At 34.7% G+C, this 17,385-nt stretch overlaps 1 protein-coding gene across 1 annotated transcript in view; it reads right to left on the reverse strand.

Annotated features, from left to right (window-relative positions):
• Positions 1-17,385, reverse strand: part of DPP10 (dipeptidyl peptidase like 10) — a 58,923-nt gene that overhangs the window by 26,120 nt on the left and 15,418 nt on the right. The window contains exons 6-7 of the mRNA XM_039225164.1: positions 14,170-14,268; positions 13,993-14,062 (exon numbers count right to left, since the gene is read on the reverse strand). Of these exons, the coding sequence (XP_039081095.1) occupies positions 13,993-14,062; positions 14,170-14,268 (169 nt within the window). The remainder of the gene's footprint in view (positions 1-13,992; positions 14,063-14,169; positions 14,269-17,385) is intronic.

The raw sequence follows: 17,385 nt of genomic DNA on the forward strand, positions 1-17,385 counted from the left end.
AATCATCAATATCTATATTAAGACAGGTAATATGGTTACAATATGGAAGTCATAGAAGTGATTTTATCTGTATATAGGGAAAAATCTGCCAATTTAAAAGAATCCTCAAAGATAATCTGATAACTTCTACATTGTACACACATTTTCTGTAAACAGAATATTTTTCCCCTGTGGCACCTTCTCAAGACATCAACTTTGAGTTTGTACACTTTTAAATAGTACAGAAATTAATGCTGACATTTAAGATGCATTATCTACAGATCATGAAAGAACAAGGTCCGATTTGTTCACAAAAAGTATCAAAAGTGATGATCACCTTCTCCCCTTACCTAGATAAAATGCCACTGTCTTTTCTTAATCATTTCATCTGCATTACAGTGTGGGAGAATTTACCATCTACTTAAATGTGGAAAATCTTTAAAAATGAGGAAAATCAGAAACTTAAAATTTAAGCTTTGCCCCTTATTGCATGGCAAAGCAATAGTAATCCCTCTTTGAGGCAAGTACTAGCTCTCCCATCCATATGCATTCAATACATGTGTTAGCTCTGTGAGAACTTGAGAGTGAAGTAGACCTATATTTGGCATGAACAAGGAGGAGATCAAGTGATGTTAGAGAAGTTTTGGAATAGATGTGCCTTTACTCTTGGGAAACCAAACAAACTTACTTACTTCTGACTGTCTCACACACTGAAAAGTATATGAATCCACAGAATAATTGATGGATATAAAGACTTTCCAGAAAGTGAACTGACTGCAAATTCTAATCAGAATTTGGAATTTTATGAAATAGTCTGGGTGAGAATTTGATCTCTCATGTGGAATATCTAGGAACTTAGTCATGATTCCCATAACCATTATTTTACCCCAAAGCATTAACATGGTCCTGTTGGAAAAGGTTACAATCTAGACATTATTATACATTTAAATGGGAACAACAACAACAAAAGGTCTTAAGAATTTGGTTGTGGTGAAGTTTCTAATTAATTCCTGCCAGCATTTTTGATAATTTTCTAAACTTGATTATGCAATGGGCTATGTAACCAGGAAGAATTGAGTAATAAAAAGAGCAGGTTTTGATCTAAAAAGTAAAGAAAAGTTAAGAAAACCCCCAATTTTGTTGTGCTCATGATCTTAGAGATAATATATGCGATATATTTTAGTCAGTTTCTTTGTGTTAAAATGAAGACGATGATATTTATCTTTCATGGTTTCAGTAATGTTTAAAGGTGGTATCTATGCATCCTAAAAATGATGTCCTTTATCCAATAAATAATCTTACTATTTTAAGAAGCTCAATAATCAAAAATAAAAGAGAAACAGTGAAAAGATAACATGAAAATCAATCATTCTTAAGCATTATCCAGAAAGATTATTAGAGAAATGAGAAACGGACCACACATTTTTCTGAAGGGAAACTACACTGCAGATAATTGACTCATTCAAAGGCTAAATTTAAACACATTATAAATTTTCAAATCATTTCTTTCTCCCTTTTTCCCTATCTTGAATTCCTCCCCAATGACTAACTCAGGGTTGACTGATTTGTTTCATCTTTCTTTCTCTCTCTTTTTCTTTTCTTTTCTTTTCTTTTCTTTTCTTTTCTTTTCTTTTCTTTTCTTTTCTTTTCTTTTCTTTTCTTTTCTTTTCTTTTCTTTTCTTTCTCTCTCCTTCCTTTCTTTCTTCCTTCCTCTCTCTCTCTCTTCTCTCTCATTCTTTCCTGTTAAATTTTCTTGAACACAAATAAAGCTCCTGTCACTTTAAGGCAAAACTATACTAAAGGAGTTCTTATAAACATGGAGTTTACAGTTAATAGAGAGAGCAGATAAAATACTGTGATCTGGTGTGGTTACATGATATAACAGAGGTGAGCACAGATTATGAAGACATACATCACAAAGTGTTAACTTTTCCAGTTGTTAAAAAAAAAAATTCAGTGTCCTGGAAGACTGTGTAAAAAACACAGAGGAATGATTGAGAAACGCGTATTTTCCAGAATCAAATAGTTTATGGTTGTTTAGTTCAGTTGCTTTTATTTGTTTTATAAATATATAGAGACAATCTCTACTGGGGGTAGAGCGCCACATTTCCAGGTATGGATCACACAGAGTTCACCCTAGAATCAGAGTGGAAAAGCAATTGAGAGAAGATAAAACAATAAACTACAGAAAAGGAAGTGTAGGTGGAGAGCAGAGTGGCCGATTAGAATTGACTCCTCTAGGGGCACCTAGGTGGCTCAGTTGGTTAAACATCTAACTCTTGATTTCAGCTCAGGGCATGATTTCATGGTTAATGAGATCGTGCCCTATGTCGGGCTTCACACTGTCAGTGGAGCTGGAATTCTCTTTCTGCCTCTCTCTGCCTCTTCCCCTGTTCATGCATGTTCTCTCTCTCCCTCTCTCAAAATAAATAAACTTAAAAAAAATAAAAAGACTCATCCAGACATGGTGTCTGGCTGTATGGGGCTTCCGAAAAAGAATGTGGGCTCTTGGACAACCACACTGGTTAAAGATCAAGGCGAGACACTGTCCCATGAGCATGATATTATTCAAAATTATAAATAATATCCTTTGTTTGTTAAAAGGAAAGTGTGTTCATGAAAAAAAGTAATGATGTTATTTTGATTGTGGGACATGAGTGGCTATATAATTTCACTCACTACATATGTATCATTTAATTATACCCTGCTATTTAATGGAATAATTATACAGAACAGAGCTGACAAACAGCTCACTTCCATCTAGATGACCATGTTGTAGTACTCTGATATGCATAACACTGATTGATGAAACTCTAGATAAAAATGAATCATGATCTCCAGTTAGAATGGCTTAGTGTGAAAACTAATAGCAATCATGTCATTTGCTTTCTGGACACCATCCATTTATTCATTCAATATGTATTTGTGGAGTGACTCTTACTCTAAAAGCTAACCACTATGAAATATATGGCATGTGGAAAATAAAGATTTTAATATTTATGTTTTCTTAAGAGGCTGAAATATTCGATAAGCTATTCTGTGAATTGTTTCTCTCAATATTCACCTCTAGACTGTGGGTTTTCTTCCAGAAGCCTTGGTCCAAAATCTAGTGGGAGTCAGAAATTTCCTAAATAGCATATAAAGACATCGTGACAAAAATTAGAGTAAACTGGAAAAGTAACAATATGATTGATATGGTTCAAGATATATGGAGAGACTTTGGAGGAAAGCTGTGGCTTTAGGAGGAAACACAAATTTGGAATGGTAATAAGATACAGATGGATGGATAAGGAGGGTGAAAGAAAGCTTCAGAAACATAAGACTTGACGGATGACCATAAATTTCTTAGGCTTGGAAGGAAGATGGATGAAAGAAGAAACAGTCACAGAGGCATGCCAGAGTATGTTGCATTCTAGAAATTAATGTAATTTGTTTCATAGCCACTGCCTCCCAGAGTTAGACCTTTGTCAAGTGTAGCATGGGTAAGTTGAATATGAAAGAGTAGAAATTAGGAAGGAATAGTGACTTCTTGGCACCAAATGAAACTCCCCGGGTCCATACCGCTTCTCTTCATGGGTACAGCAAACAACCTTTCATTTTTAATAAAAGTCCGTCTGTCTGGATTGCTTCCTACCAGGGTCTAGGCATTTAGGTTCATTTTTACCTATGTATCAAATAAACATCTGTAACTGTAGGCTATCTCAGTCTTTAGTTTTGCAATATTAAAAGAGTGACAGGTTAGTAAGTTTTTATAGGATTCTTCTACAGGTGCAAGGCATTAGGAGACACACTTAACAAATCTAAAAAAGGATTATGTATTTCAAGATGCTTGTAATCTTTTTATCTTCCCACAGCCACTGGCATAGCTTTTTGCACATAAAAGTGACACATAAATGTATTACACTAAATTACATATATATAAGTAGAAAATAATAAAAAAATTATTTTTTAATAAAAAATTCAAGGTGGTAAATGCTGAAACAGATATAGATGTATATAATATAGTTATAAAGATGAATATAGACACTGGGTTCTTCAGGGCTCCCTATTATGTTAAAGACTGGAGAAAAACAATTAGGTATCTGAAAGGAGAATACAGAGTAGGGAAGAAAAAGGGGGTCATGACCCCATAGAGACCACTGTAAATGGAGGTCACTGAGATTGATCTGTAGTGGTAATGCTTCTTAGATTTTCTATTACAGTAAAATATTCTGTTGCCATTGATTCACTTTTACTTTATCATGAAATTAGGTTTGAGTTTCAGAAAATCTGGCCACAGATCCTCAGAGGACCATTTCTTCTGAGGTTCCATAATGAAGATTTGGTAGAAAGGGAATTCCAAACTGTCAATCTACTTTCTTCAAGGCCAGTGTTGCTTCCAGCTACTCTTCCTTCCAGTATTTGCTGCAGCCTGTCTGTCTCCAGCTAATGCAGTCATCTTAGAATTTCCTGGATGTAAATCCATCTGTACAGGTGAAGAAATGACTCAGTCTGTCACGTGCTAGATACATTCTATAAAAAGCAGTGACACCAAAATCACCAAATCATCCCTTACCCTCATTTAAATAATAGTCACTTTATTATTCCTCACTAATTGTCCATTTAGGTAAAAAAGTACATTTTTTTTAAAAGTGGGGAGTCTACTTGTTACTGAAGATACTTTAATCTTAAAAAAAAAAAAAAAAGTGCCTTTAAATTATAAGCCACTGACAAAAACACTTAAAAACCACTTAAACCATTCTCACCCATGTAGGTTTCCAAGCAGATATTTTAGAAATGATCATGCAGCTTAAAAAATCTGACCAGTTAATAAAAATGAAGTCAGAAAAGAAAAATCCTCAGTTGGTTTAGTAAGTCATATTCTGCAAAACTTCTGGAAATTTACCTCTGAAAACCAAGAAGTTTGGATAAGGTAAATTAAGATTTAGTATAATCAGCATACACAAATAAAAATAATTTCATCTGGGGGTTCCTAGATGGCTCAGTTGCTTAAGTATCCATCTCTTGATTTTGGCTCAGGATGTGATCTTACATTTGTGAGACCAAGCCTCATGACCGGCTCCATATTCAGTGTGAAGCCTGCTTGGGATTCTCTGCCTCCCTCTCTCTCTGCCTCTCCCCCAATCACACACTCTCTCTCAAAATAAATAAATAAATAAAGTTAAAAAAAAAACAAAACCAAAACTTTCAGGGCACCGAGGTGGCTCAGTCAGGTATCTGGCTCTTGGTTTCAGCTCAGGTCATGATCTCATGGTTCTTGAGTTTGAGCCCCACACTGGGCTCTGCACTGACCATGAAGAGACTGCTTGCAATTGTGTCTCCTCCCTTTGCCCTTCCCTCATTCATGTTCTCTTTCCTCTCTCTCTCTCTGCAAATAAATAAAACTTTTAAAAACTTTCATTTTTTCCTTTCATCAACCAAAAAATTAGCAAAGTAAATTCTATAGGCCTGATTATGTTATTTTATCTGCTTTTGTAATGAATGTCTATTAAATAATTGCATGGGTGCTAAATGACATATTATATATTTTTACTGGTAATTTAAAAAAGTATTTCCTAAAGTTTTATTTTTAATTGTGTAATATATGAAAAATTGAACAGCTTTCTAAGACCATAATACCTACTAGACCATCTTTTTCCTCCATAACTTTTTAATGGTCTTTGATATTTTTATTTTTTTTGTTTTTCATTTTCCAGTACAGTTAACATACAATGTGGTATTAATTTCAGGTGTACAATATAATGATTCAACAATTTCATATATTACTCAGTGCTTATTATTCTGAGTGTACTCTTTACTTCCCATCACCTATTTCAGCCATGCAGCCACTCACCTCCCCTCTGGTAACTGTCTGTTCTGTAACTATGAATAACAATAACTGCAAATAGTTAAGAGTGTGTTTCTTGGTTTTTCTGTTTTTCCCTTTATTTCTTAAATTCCACATATGACTGAAATCATATGGTATCTGTTCTTCTCTGACTTATTTCACTTGGCATTGCCTACTCTAGTTGGATCCATGTGGTTACAAATGGCAGTATTTCATTCTGTTTACGGCTGAACAATATTATTTTGTGTATATATATCAATCTTATTTATTCATTAATCTGTTGATAGAATGTGAGCTGCTTCCATAATTTGGCTATTCTAAATGAATCTGTAGTAAACATAGGGGTGAGTATTGCCTTTCAAATCAGTGTTTTTCTATATTAGGGTAAATAGTAGTGTGATTATCGGATCATAGAGTAACTCTCTCTTTAATTTTTTGAGGAACCTCCATACTGCTTTCCACAGTGACTGCACCAATTTGCATTCCTATCAACAGCACATGAGGATTTCATTGTCTCTAAATCCTTGCCATCACCTGTTGCTTCTTGTGTAGTTGATTTTAGCCATTCTGATACCTCCTTGTGGTTTTGATTTGCACTTCCCTGATGATGAGTGATGTTGAACATCTTTTTATGTGTCTCCTGGCCATCTGTATGCCTGCTTTGGATGTCTGTTCGTGTCTTCTGCCCATTTTTAAATTGGATTATTTATTTTCTGACTGCTGAGTTATCAGTTTTTTACAAATTTTGGATACTAACCCTTTATCAGATATGTTGTTTGCAAATATCTTCTCCCATTCCACAGCTTACTTTTTGTTTTTGTTGATTTTGTCCTTTGCTGTGTGGAGCTTTTTATTTTTATGTAGTCCCCATAATTTATTTTTGCTTTTATTTCCCATGCTTTAGGAATCATATCTAGAAAAATGTTGCAAAGGTCTATGTAAAAGAAGTTACTTCCTGTGTTCTCTTCTAGGATTTTTATGGTTTAGAGGGTCTCACATTTAGGCCCTTAATCCATTTTGAGTTTATTTTTGTGTTTGGTGTAAGAAAGTGGCCCAGTTTTATTCTTTTGCATGTAAGCTGTCCAGTTTCCCAACACCATTTGTTGAAGAGACTGTCTTTTTCCCATTGGATATTCTTTGCTATTTTGTTGAAGATTAATTGACCATATAACTGTGGGTTTATTTCTGTGTTTTCTATTCTATTGATCTGTCTTTTGTGTCATTACCATACCGTTTTGATTATTACAGCTTCGTAATATAACATGAGGTCTGGAATTGTGATACCTCCAGCTTTGCTTTTCTTTTTCAAGATTGTTTCATTTACTCATGGTCTTCTGTAGTTCCATACAAATTTCAGGCTTATTCATTCTAGTTTTGTGAAAAATACTAATGGTATTTTGAGAGAGAGCAGTCTGTAGACTGCTTTGGGTAGAATAGATATTTTAACGGTATTTGTTCTTTCAATCCATGAGAATGGATTTTTCAGAGCACAGCTTTTTCACCTCCTTGGTTTAAGTTTTTCCTAAGGATTTTAATGTTCTTGGTGTAATTGTAACTAGGAGTGCTTTCTTAACTTCTCAGTCTTTTGCTTCATCAATAGTGTATAAAAATGCAACAGATTTCTATACATTGATTTTGTGTCCAGCAACCTTACTAAATTCATTTATCAGTTCTACTAATTTTTTGGTGGAGTCTTTTGGGTTTCTATATATATAATACCATGCCATTGCAAATACTGAAAATTTTACTTCTTTACCAAGTTGGATGCTTTTTGTTAGTATCTCTTGTCTCATTGCTTTGACTAGGATTTCCAGTACTATGTTGAACAGAAGTGGTAAGAGTGGACATTCTTGTCTTGATCTTAGGGGTTAAGTTCTCAGTTTTTCACCATTGGCTATAACATTAGCTGTGGGTATTTCATCTATGGCTTTTATTATATTGAGGTATAATCCCTGTAACCCTGTTTTTCTGAAGGTTTGTATCATGAATGGATGTTGTATGTTGTCAATTCTCTTTTACTGAATCTATTAAAATGATCATATGGTTTTCATTCTTTTCTTATTGATGAGATATATCATACTGATTTGCAAATGTTGAACTACTCTTGCATTCTGGGAATAAATCTCATTTGATTTTGATGAATGACTTTTTTAATGTATTGTTAGATTCAATTTGCTGATATTTTGTTGCAGAGTTTTGCATCTGTGTTCATCAGAGATATTGGTCTGTTGTTCTCTCTCTTCCTCTCTTTATTTTCTCTGGTTTTGGTATCAGGGTAATGCAGACCTCCTAGAATTAGTCTGGAAATTTTCCCTTATCTTCTATTTTGGAATAGTTTGAAGAGAAAAGGTATTAACTATTCCTTAAATGTTTAGTAGAATTCACCTACTAAGCCATCTGGTCTTGGATTTTTTTTTTTTTTTTTTTGGATGGGAATTCTTTGATTACTGATTCAATTTCATTGGTAGTAACTGGTCTGTTCAAATTTCTATTGTTTTCTGCTTCATTTTGGTTTAGGTTATATGTTTCTATGAATGTGCCCATTTCTTCTAGAATGTCCAATTTGTTGGCATGTAATTCTTCAAAATATTTTTATAATCCTTTGTATTTCTGTGGTATCAGTTGTAGTTTCTCCCCCTTCATTTCTGGTTTTATTTAAGTCTCTCTCTTTTTTAATGAATATGACTAAATGTGTTTCAGAATTGTTTGATCTTTTCAAGGTTTCAGCTCCTGGTTTCATTGATGAGTTCTAACCTGATTTCCGTCCTTCTACTGGTTTGGGGTTTTGTTTGTTCTTTTCCTCGCTCCTTTAGGTGTAAGGTTAGGTTGTTTGATATTTTTCTAGTATTTTGAGGGACTTTCTCTGTATCCCAAAGATTTTGGATCCTTGCATTTTCTCTGTTATTTGTGTCCATGTATTTTTTACTTTGATTTCTTGGTTGATACATTCATCGTTAAGTAGCATGTTATTTAACATCCATGTATTTATGTTGTTTCCAGAAATTTTTTTTGTGGTTGATTTCTAGTTTCATAAATATGTGGTCAGAAAAGAAACATGGTATGACTTTAATCTGTTTGAATCTGTTCAGATTTATTATGTGGCCAAATGTAATCTATTCTGGAGAATATTCCATTTGCACTTGAAAAGAATGTATATTCTGCTGTTTTAGGATGGAATGTTATGAATGTATCTGATCCAATGTGTCATTCAAAGCCAGTGTTTCCTTGCTGATATTCTGTTTGGATGATCTATTGATGTAAGTGGGGTGTTAAAGTCCCCTACTATTATATATTACTGTTGATTAATTCCTTTATCTTTGTTATTAACTGCTGTATTTGGGTACTCCTGTATTGGATGCATATTTATTTATTTATAAATTTTATGAGAGAAATAGCACATGCACAAGCAGGAGAGCGGCAGAGTGTAACAAAGAATCTTAAGCAGGCTTCATACTGTCTCACAATAGTGAGATAATGACCTAAGACAAAATCAAGAGTCACTTAACTCATTAAGACCCCAGGCACCCCTCAGTACATAAATATTTGTAATTGTTATATCTTCTTGTTGGATTGTGTCCTGAATGTCCTTCTCACCTTCTGTTAGTCTTTGTTTTAAAGTCTATCTGCCCAATATAAGTATTGCTACCCTGACTTTCTATTCACATCCATTTGCATGACAAATGCTTCCCAATCCCTTCACTCTCAATTTGCACGTATCTTTAGGTCTGAAATGAGTCTCTTATATACAGAATATAGATATGTCTCGTTATTTCATCCATTTTTCACCCTCTGTCTTTTGATTGGAGCATTTAGTCCATTTACAATCAACATAATTACTGATAGGTAGGTACCTATTGTCATTGTTACTTTTTTAATGGTTGTTTTATAGTTCTCTGATCTTCTCTTGCTCTCTTCTCTCATCATAACTCAGTTTTCTTTAGTGATATACTTGGATTACTTTCTCTGTGTTTTTTTTTTTTTTTTGCATATCACTGGTTTTTGATTTGTGGTTACCATTTGGTTTGTATATAAAGTCTCTGTATCTATCAGTCTATATTGAGTATGGTGGCCTAACTTTCAACTCATTTTTCACACCTCTTCTCTCCACATTTTAGGTGTACGCCATCATACTTTACATCCCTTTATTTTGTGAGTTCCTTGACTTCTATACTTATTTCACTGCTTTTGTGCTTCCTACTTTCCTTACTCTAGCTCATGGTCTTTCCTTTCCACTCAGAGTCCCTTATAACATTTCTTGTAGGACTGGTTTAGTGATGATGAATTCCTTTAATTTTGTTTGTCTGGAAAACTAGCTCTCCTATTCCTTTCTTGCTGGATAGAGTATTCTTGGCTACAGCACTTGGAATACATCAGGGCATGCCATTCCCTGTGGCTTGCCATATTTCTACTAAAAAATCAGCTATTAGCCTTTTCATGTTTCCTTTTTATGTAACTGCTGTCTTTTATTTTGCTGCCTTGAAAATTCTCTATCACTACTTTTCCCAACTTCATTATTATGTATCTGGGTGTGGACCTCCTTGGGCTGATTATTTTTTGGTGGGGGGGGGGAATCTCTGTGCCTCGTGGATCTGGATTTCTATTTTCTTCCCAGATTTGGGAGGTTTACAGCTATTATTTCTTGAAATTTTCTGTCCCCTTTCTCCTCCTCTTACGTGATCCCTGTAATGCAAATGTAACTACACTTGATTATATTGTTGAGTTCTCTACTTTTATTATATATATGTGTGTGTGTTTGTATATATATACACATATATGTGTATGTGTATATATATATATATAAGTATATGTGTATGTATATATATTCCTCATCTGCTTAGCTTGATTACTTTCTATTACTCTGTGCTTCAGGTCACTAATCCAATCCTGCTTTGTTTAGTCTACTATTTATTACATCTAGAATATTTTTAAGTTAGTTTATTGTATTCTTTATCCCTAATTGATTTTTTTTATGTTATTAAGTGTCTCACTAATGTTCTCTACTCTTTTCTCAAGTCTAATGAGTATCTTTATCATCATTACTTTAAATTCTCTATTAGGCATATTACTTATTTCCATTTGCTTTGGTCTCTTGCTGTAATTTTTTTTCTTATTAATTTGTGACATATTCCTATCTCCTTATTTTGTCTAACTTTACATGTAGGTTTTTGTGTGTGAGGGGAGACAGGCACATCTGCACTTGCACATAAAGTCCTTATGAAGAAGAGGATCTTAGTGTCCTGCTGTACAGTACAATATTCACCATAACCTGGTGCTTTAGGGGCAAGGTTTCCTATGTGTGATGTGTATACCCTGCTATTGTGACTGAACTTCTTTTTCCTTCAGTCCAGTCATCTGCAATAACTTTCTTTGCTTGTTGTGGGCAGTGTTTACTCCCTTGTAGTGTCAGTGGACCAGTCTGGGAATGCCTTGGGCTTGAGTTGAGTCAGACCAGACATTTGCAGTTTCTCTGCTTGTCCTCTGAGAAGATGTCATTGGTGGGTGGGGCATGCAGTCAGACCAGTTGTCAGCCTCTGGCCCACTGTTGTGTCTCTGACTGGTGTGTGTGTTTTATCTTTCCCTCTCGTAGGGGCATGAGTCACATTGGGATGGTGCTGACTTTTGTAGGTGCTGCTTTCACACTGCCAGGGCCACAGCACCCTGTATGGGGTCTGGTCATGATTGTATTGGAGAGGGTGGATCTGCTGACACAGAGCACAGAAGCTAGCAAACTTTGAGTGTTGCCATTTGTCTGTAGGCAGGGCCCTGCACCACCCAGACTGAGAGACACTATCTGAAGGGGTGGATCTATGGAAGCTGCTAATTTTAAATATTAAAAATACTAGTACCAGAAATAACTATGTTTATGGTTTCAATTTATTGAACACTACATGCAAGGTTTATCCTCTATGGTGACAGGTCTCTATAAATTATCCCAAGTTATCATCTCCAACTTATTTGGAGGGAATAAGGAAGCTGAAGCTTAGAAAAATTGAACAGTGTGTTGGTAAATCTTTTAACTGGATTTGAACTCACTCTACCTGATTCCTAAACCAGTACCTTTATTGTTGTACTCTCCTTCCTCTAAAAAAGATAATTATCCCTTTTATAACAAAAGAAATTGTCTTGTGCTAATCTCTTGCAAACTAATTTCTTCTTCCAAACTAAAAGTCACCCAGACCAAACCTCATATTGGATGCCAAAACAAGCCAGTAGTTTCTCTGACTCAAGGCTACAGACAGAATCGGTAACTTCTGTGTACTTTTTCCCCATGTGTGACATATACTGGAGCCAATGGATAGGCAAGTGAGGATAATTTCCTACACATCCATCTGAATAAGTGAGCTAAGCTTCACAGAAGAATGCCTAGTAGTTCTTTTCCCTGAGAAACACCCCCCACACCCCCCACAATGAACAAAAAGAACAGCCCCTTTTCCCAAAGGGAGATACAACTGAGACGGAAGATAAGGTTAAGATTTTTTTGTTTGTTTCATTTTAATGCCTTACATATTTTCCTCAATAAATCACACATCTAGTTCAATTAGGAATTGAAAGAGAAGAGATCTATAAAAGAGCAAATAACAAACTCCTCAGCAAGCCACCAAGAACTTTCAGGGCCTGCTGGTTATTAGGGACAAAGGAGAACAGTCTGGGCATGACAAACTAGATGAGGTCAAGGCATTGACATTAGGAATAGATACTGGAGTGTGGGAGAATATCAAGTATATTTTCTGTGTTTAACTGCTTAAAATTATCAATGTATTTCTATTTTTTAAAGAATGTAAATAAAATCAATGCAATCTACATACAAATAATGAACTGTAACCAAAATAATTAAAACAGTCATATGTGCGTGGCACTTTACGTGTTGTATTTCATTTAACCTAAAAAGCAGCCATAAAAGATAGTCTATATTTTAATGCTTGTTTTATATTTGGAGAAACTGAGCCTTATGTGAGGCTAAGTAACTTGCTCAAGGACACAGCTAATCAATGACCAAACTGGAATTTGAAGCCAGGAGGTTTGATTTCACAGACTGAATACTTATCCTCTATATTCAGTAGTCAACATGTAATGTTATCTTCATTTCTCTTTTCCTATTAAGGTTCTGATATAATTATCGACCATTTTAAGCACCGTCTTAGCAATATACTGGCTGGTTTCTTAACAAGGAAAAAAACACGAATAAACCTGGAGAATAAAAGGCCACGTCTGTATCAAGTTGGTCAACCATTACATGTTACGGGCCTCTGTGTCCAATACTATATGTCAAGGTGTGATCTTATAGAAAGTATGAATGAATTCAATTCCAAGTTGGAAAAAACCTGAAAGTCAGGTTTTCTGAGTGGGTGGGGAGTAGGGGGATGCTTCCGGCTGGCCATGAATCCTGGAAGGAAAACTGGCAGCAGTGATATAAGCATTATGGTGTCAGCAATGGAAATGTTTCCTCAATGTTGCACTAGCAGCTGATAAAGAGTATAGGTCCTACCTGTGACAACATAGATACAGGTTAAGGACATTATCCTAGGTAACATAAGCCAGTTACAAAATGTCAAATACTGCATGAATCCATTCCCATGAAGCATCTAAAATAATCAAACTCCTAGAGGCAAAGAGTAGACAGGCCTTTGCCGGGGGAGGGGGAAATTGGGAGTGGCTATTCACTGGGTACAAAGGTTCAGTCATGAAAGATGAATAAGTTCTAGAGATCTGCTATGCAACACTGTGCCTATGGTTAACAGTATTGTGCAGTTAAAATTTGTCAAGAGAGTAGATCTCATAGTAAGTGGTCTCACATTAACAAAGAAATTGTTTTTATGAATCCAGCATAACTTTGATAGGACAAAAATATCACAAAGGAAAACAATAGACCAATATACATGAAAACAAAAAAAGTGAACATAGGGCTTAATTGCTAAACAGACATCTATAAGCCAATCCATATGTATCAATATTCCCAGTGGTACCATTGAATTCAATTTGAGAGGTAAGAAGTACAAACAAATTACACACCCCTCCAAATTATTTAGTGGTGCTGTCCTTGATGAATTCATACCACTGACAGCTGGCCCAGTTAACTACACACATAGGACTTCTTTTGTGTTTTAATCAGAATGCTGTCATATGAGGCATATGAAAATTGTAAAGCCTTTAGACTTCTTCATTTCAAAAACAAATAAAATACTTACATTATTAAAAGAAGAGCATACTGGTTTCGGTCCGAAAAATCTTTGGGAAAGGATAACTGTAAAGGAAGTTCTTTTAAAGAAAGAGCAGAATATTAAAGATGGAGAGTCATTTACACGTAAAACTATAAGATTCAGAGAAAATTGTTCTTAAATGACATAGCATGCACAAGACTTTACCATAGTCGTCAATATGAAGCATTTTAATTTCTGACTTTACTATCTTCTTCTTCAGGATAGCTTCCTTCAGCATGGAATTGCTTTCCAATATTAAATACTCTATAAATCAAAAAAAGTTAATTTAAATAACTACTATGTATTGATTAGGAATCTATGCAGCACAACAAATAATTTCCAGTGATTGCCATTTGGGAAGTTCTGTGTTAGGCACTGATTAAACTCTCATAATTTTTCTCCTGGCTAGATTACTACAAAAGTTTTCTAACTGAGCATTCTAATTCCAGTGAAATGTTCCCCACTTGCCCTATACTTGGAATTCGGATTTACATTTTTAAAATGCAAATCTGATCATGTTCCTACCCTGCTTAAAAATATTTTAAAGAAGGGGCGCCTGGGTGGCTTAGTCGGTTAAGCGTCCGACTTTCGCTTAGGTCATGATCTTGCAGTTCGTGGGTTCGAGCCCCGCGTCGGGCTCTGTGCTGACTGCCAGCTCAGAGCCTGGAGCCTGTTTCTGAGTCTGTATCTCCCTCTCTCTCTGACCCTCCCCTGCTCATGCTGTCTCTCTCTCTCCTAGAAATAAAAATATTAAAAAAAAATATTTTAAAGAATACAAAGCTATCTAGGACCCAATGATAAGACATTTACTGTGCCTGGATTCCAATATAAAATTATTGGAAATATCAGGAAAATATTACCCATGATGAGTACAAAGTTCAGTCAATAGAAATAACCTAGAAATCATACAAATGATATAATAGATTGAAAATAACATTAAAATAGAGAATATAATTCTATCCCTTGTGTTTCTTAAGGTGAAAAAGTAGGCATGAGGATCTTATGAAGATATATGAGTGAAATTTAAAAATAAGACACAGGTTAAAATTCTAAAGGTTAAAAACCATAAATCTGATATTCATCAAAACTATAAAAACTAAAATGAAAAATATTGGGTGGGATTAATAGCATATTAGATACTGTATAAGAAACAACTAGCAAATTTGAGAATATGGCAAATATGTGTGAGACATCATCTTTATCCATTCAACTATCAGTGGACACGTGGGCTGCTTCTGTAATATAGCTATTGTAAATAGTGCTGCAATAAACAAAGGAGTCCATATTGCCTTTCAAATTAGTGTTTTTGTATTCTTTCCGTAGATATCCAGTAGTGTGATTACTGGATTGTATGGTGGTTATATTTTTAACTTTTTAAGGAACCTCCATATTGTTTTCTACAGTAGCTGCACCAGTTTGCATTCCCACCAATGGTGCATGAGGATTCCATTTTCTCTATATCTTTACTAACGTTCTTGTTTCCTGTGGTGTTGATTTTAACCATTCTGATAGGAGTGAAACGATACCTCATTGTGGTTTGTATTTACGTTTTCCTGATAATAAGTGATGTTAAACATCTTATCGTGTATGCCGGCCATCTGTAGGTCTTTGGAGAAATGTCTGTTCATGTCTTCTGCCCAGTGTTTAAGTAGATGAATTGTTTTTGGGGTGTTGAGTTGTATCAGTTATTTATATATTTTGGATACTAACTCTTTATTGGATATGTTGTTTGCAAATATCTTCTCCCAGTCTGTAGGATATCTTTTAGTTTTGTTGATTTTTTCCTTCATTGTGCAGAAGCTTTTGATTTTGAGGTGGTCACAATAGTTCAGTTTTGCTTTTATTTCCCTTGCCTCAGGAGAACTATCTAGAAGAATGTTGCTATGGCTGATGTAGGAAAAATTACTGCCTGTGCTCTATTCTAGGATTTTTATGATTTCATGTCTCACATTTAGGTCCTTATTTTGTTTATTTTTGTGTATTGTGTAAAACAGTGGTCCATTTTCATTCTTTTGCATGCAGCTCTCCAATTTTCTAAACACCATTTGTTGAAGAGACTGTCTTTACCCCAATGCACTTTCTTGCCTCTTATTTGAAGATTGATTGACCATATAATCATCAGTTTACTTCTGCTCTTTCTATTCTATTCCATTTTGATCTATGTGTCTATTTTGTTCAGTACTAAATATATATATACACACACATACATATACATATATATTATAGCATATATGTAATGATAATGGTATTACATATATACTGTAGTATGCATTACTACATATATACTATAGTATACATTACTATACATATACTATATATACACAGTTCTGCATAATATATACATTATTATTACTACAGCTTGTAATATAACTTGAGGTCTGGAATTATGATACCTCCAGCCTTTTATTTTTCAAGATTGCTTTGACTATTAGGGATCTTTTGTGGTTTCATACACATTTTAGGATTGTCTGTTCTATTTCTTTGGAAAATGTTCATATTTTGACAGAGATTTCATTAAATCTGTAGATTTATGTTTTATGGTTTTCAGAGTACAGGTGTTTCACCTCCTTTGTTCATTTTATTCCCTATTTTGTTATTTTTGTTGCAATTGTGAATGGAATTGTTTATTAAATTCTCTTTGCTGCTTTATTATTAGTGAATAGAAATGCAACAGATTTCTATATTTTGATTTTGTATCTTGCAACCTTACCAAATTCATCTATTCTTGTAGTTTTTTGTGGATTCTTTAGGGTTTTCTTTACATAGTATCATATCATCTGCAAATAGTGAAACTTTTATACTTCTTACTTACCATTTTGGATGTTTTTCATTTATTTTCATTGTCTGATTGCTGCGGCTTGGACTTTGACTGTTATGCTTAATAAAAGTGAGATGTCCCTGTATTTTTCCTCACCTTTGGGGAAATGTTCTCAGTTTTTCACCATGGAGTATGTTGCTAGCTGTGGCTTTTTCATATATGGCCCTTAATATGTTCAGTTATGTTCCCTCTTAACCTGGTTTAAGGGTTTTCATCATATTGTACCCTGTCAAATGCTGCTTCTGCATCTGTTGAAATGATCATATGGTTTTTATCCTTTATCTTGGTGAAGTGATGATTCATGTTGGGTGGTTTGTGAATGTTGAGTTATGCATGAATCCCAGGAATAAAACCCATTTGGTTCTGGTGAATGATTTTCTTTTTAATAAGTTGGCTAGTATTTTGCTGAAGAGTTTCGCATTTGTGTTCATCAGAGATACTGGCCTGTAGTTCTTTTTTCATAATGTCTGTTCTAGTTTTGGTGTCAGGGTAATGCTGGCCTCATAGAATCTGGTAGCTTTCCTTTCTTGTCTGTTTTATGTCATAGTTTGAGAAGAGGTATT

Source organism: Hyaena hyaena, unplaced genomic scaffold (assembly GCF_003009895.1).
Source record: "Hyaena hyaena isolate Hyena2069 unplaced genomic scaffold, ASM300989v1 scaffold_1940, whole genome shotgun sequence".
NCBI classification, from domain to species: domain Eukaryota; kingdom Metazoa; phylum Chordata; class Mammalia; order Carnivora; family Hyaenidae; genus Hyaena; species Hyaena hyaena.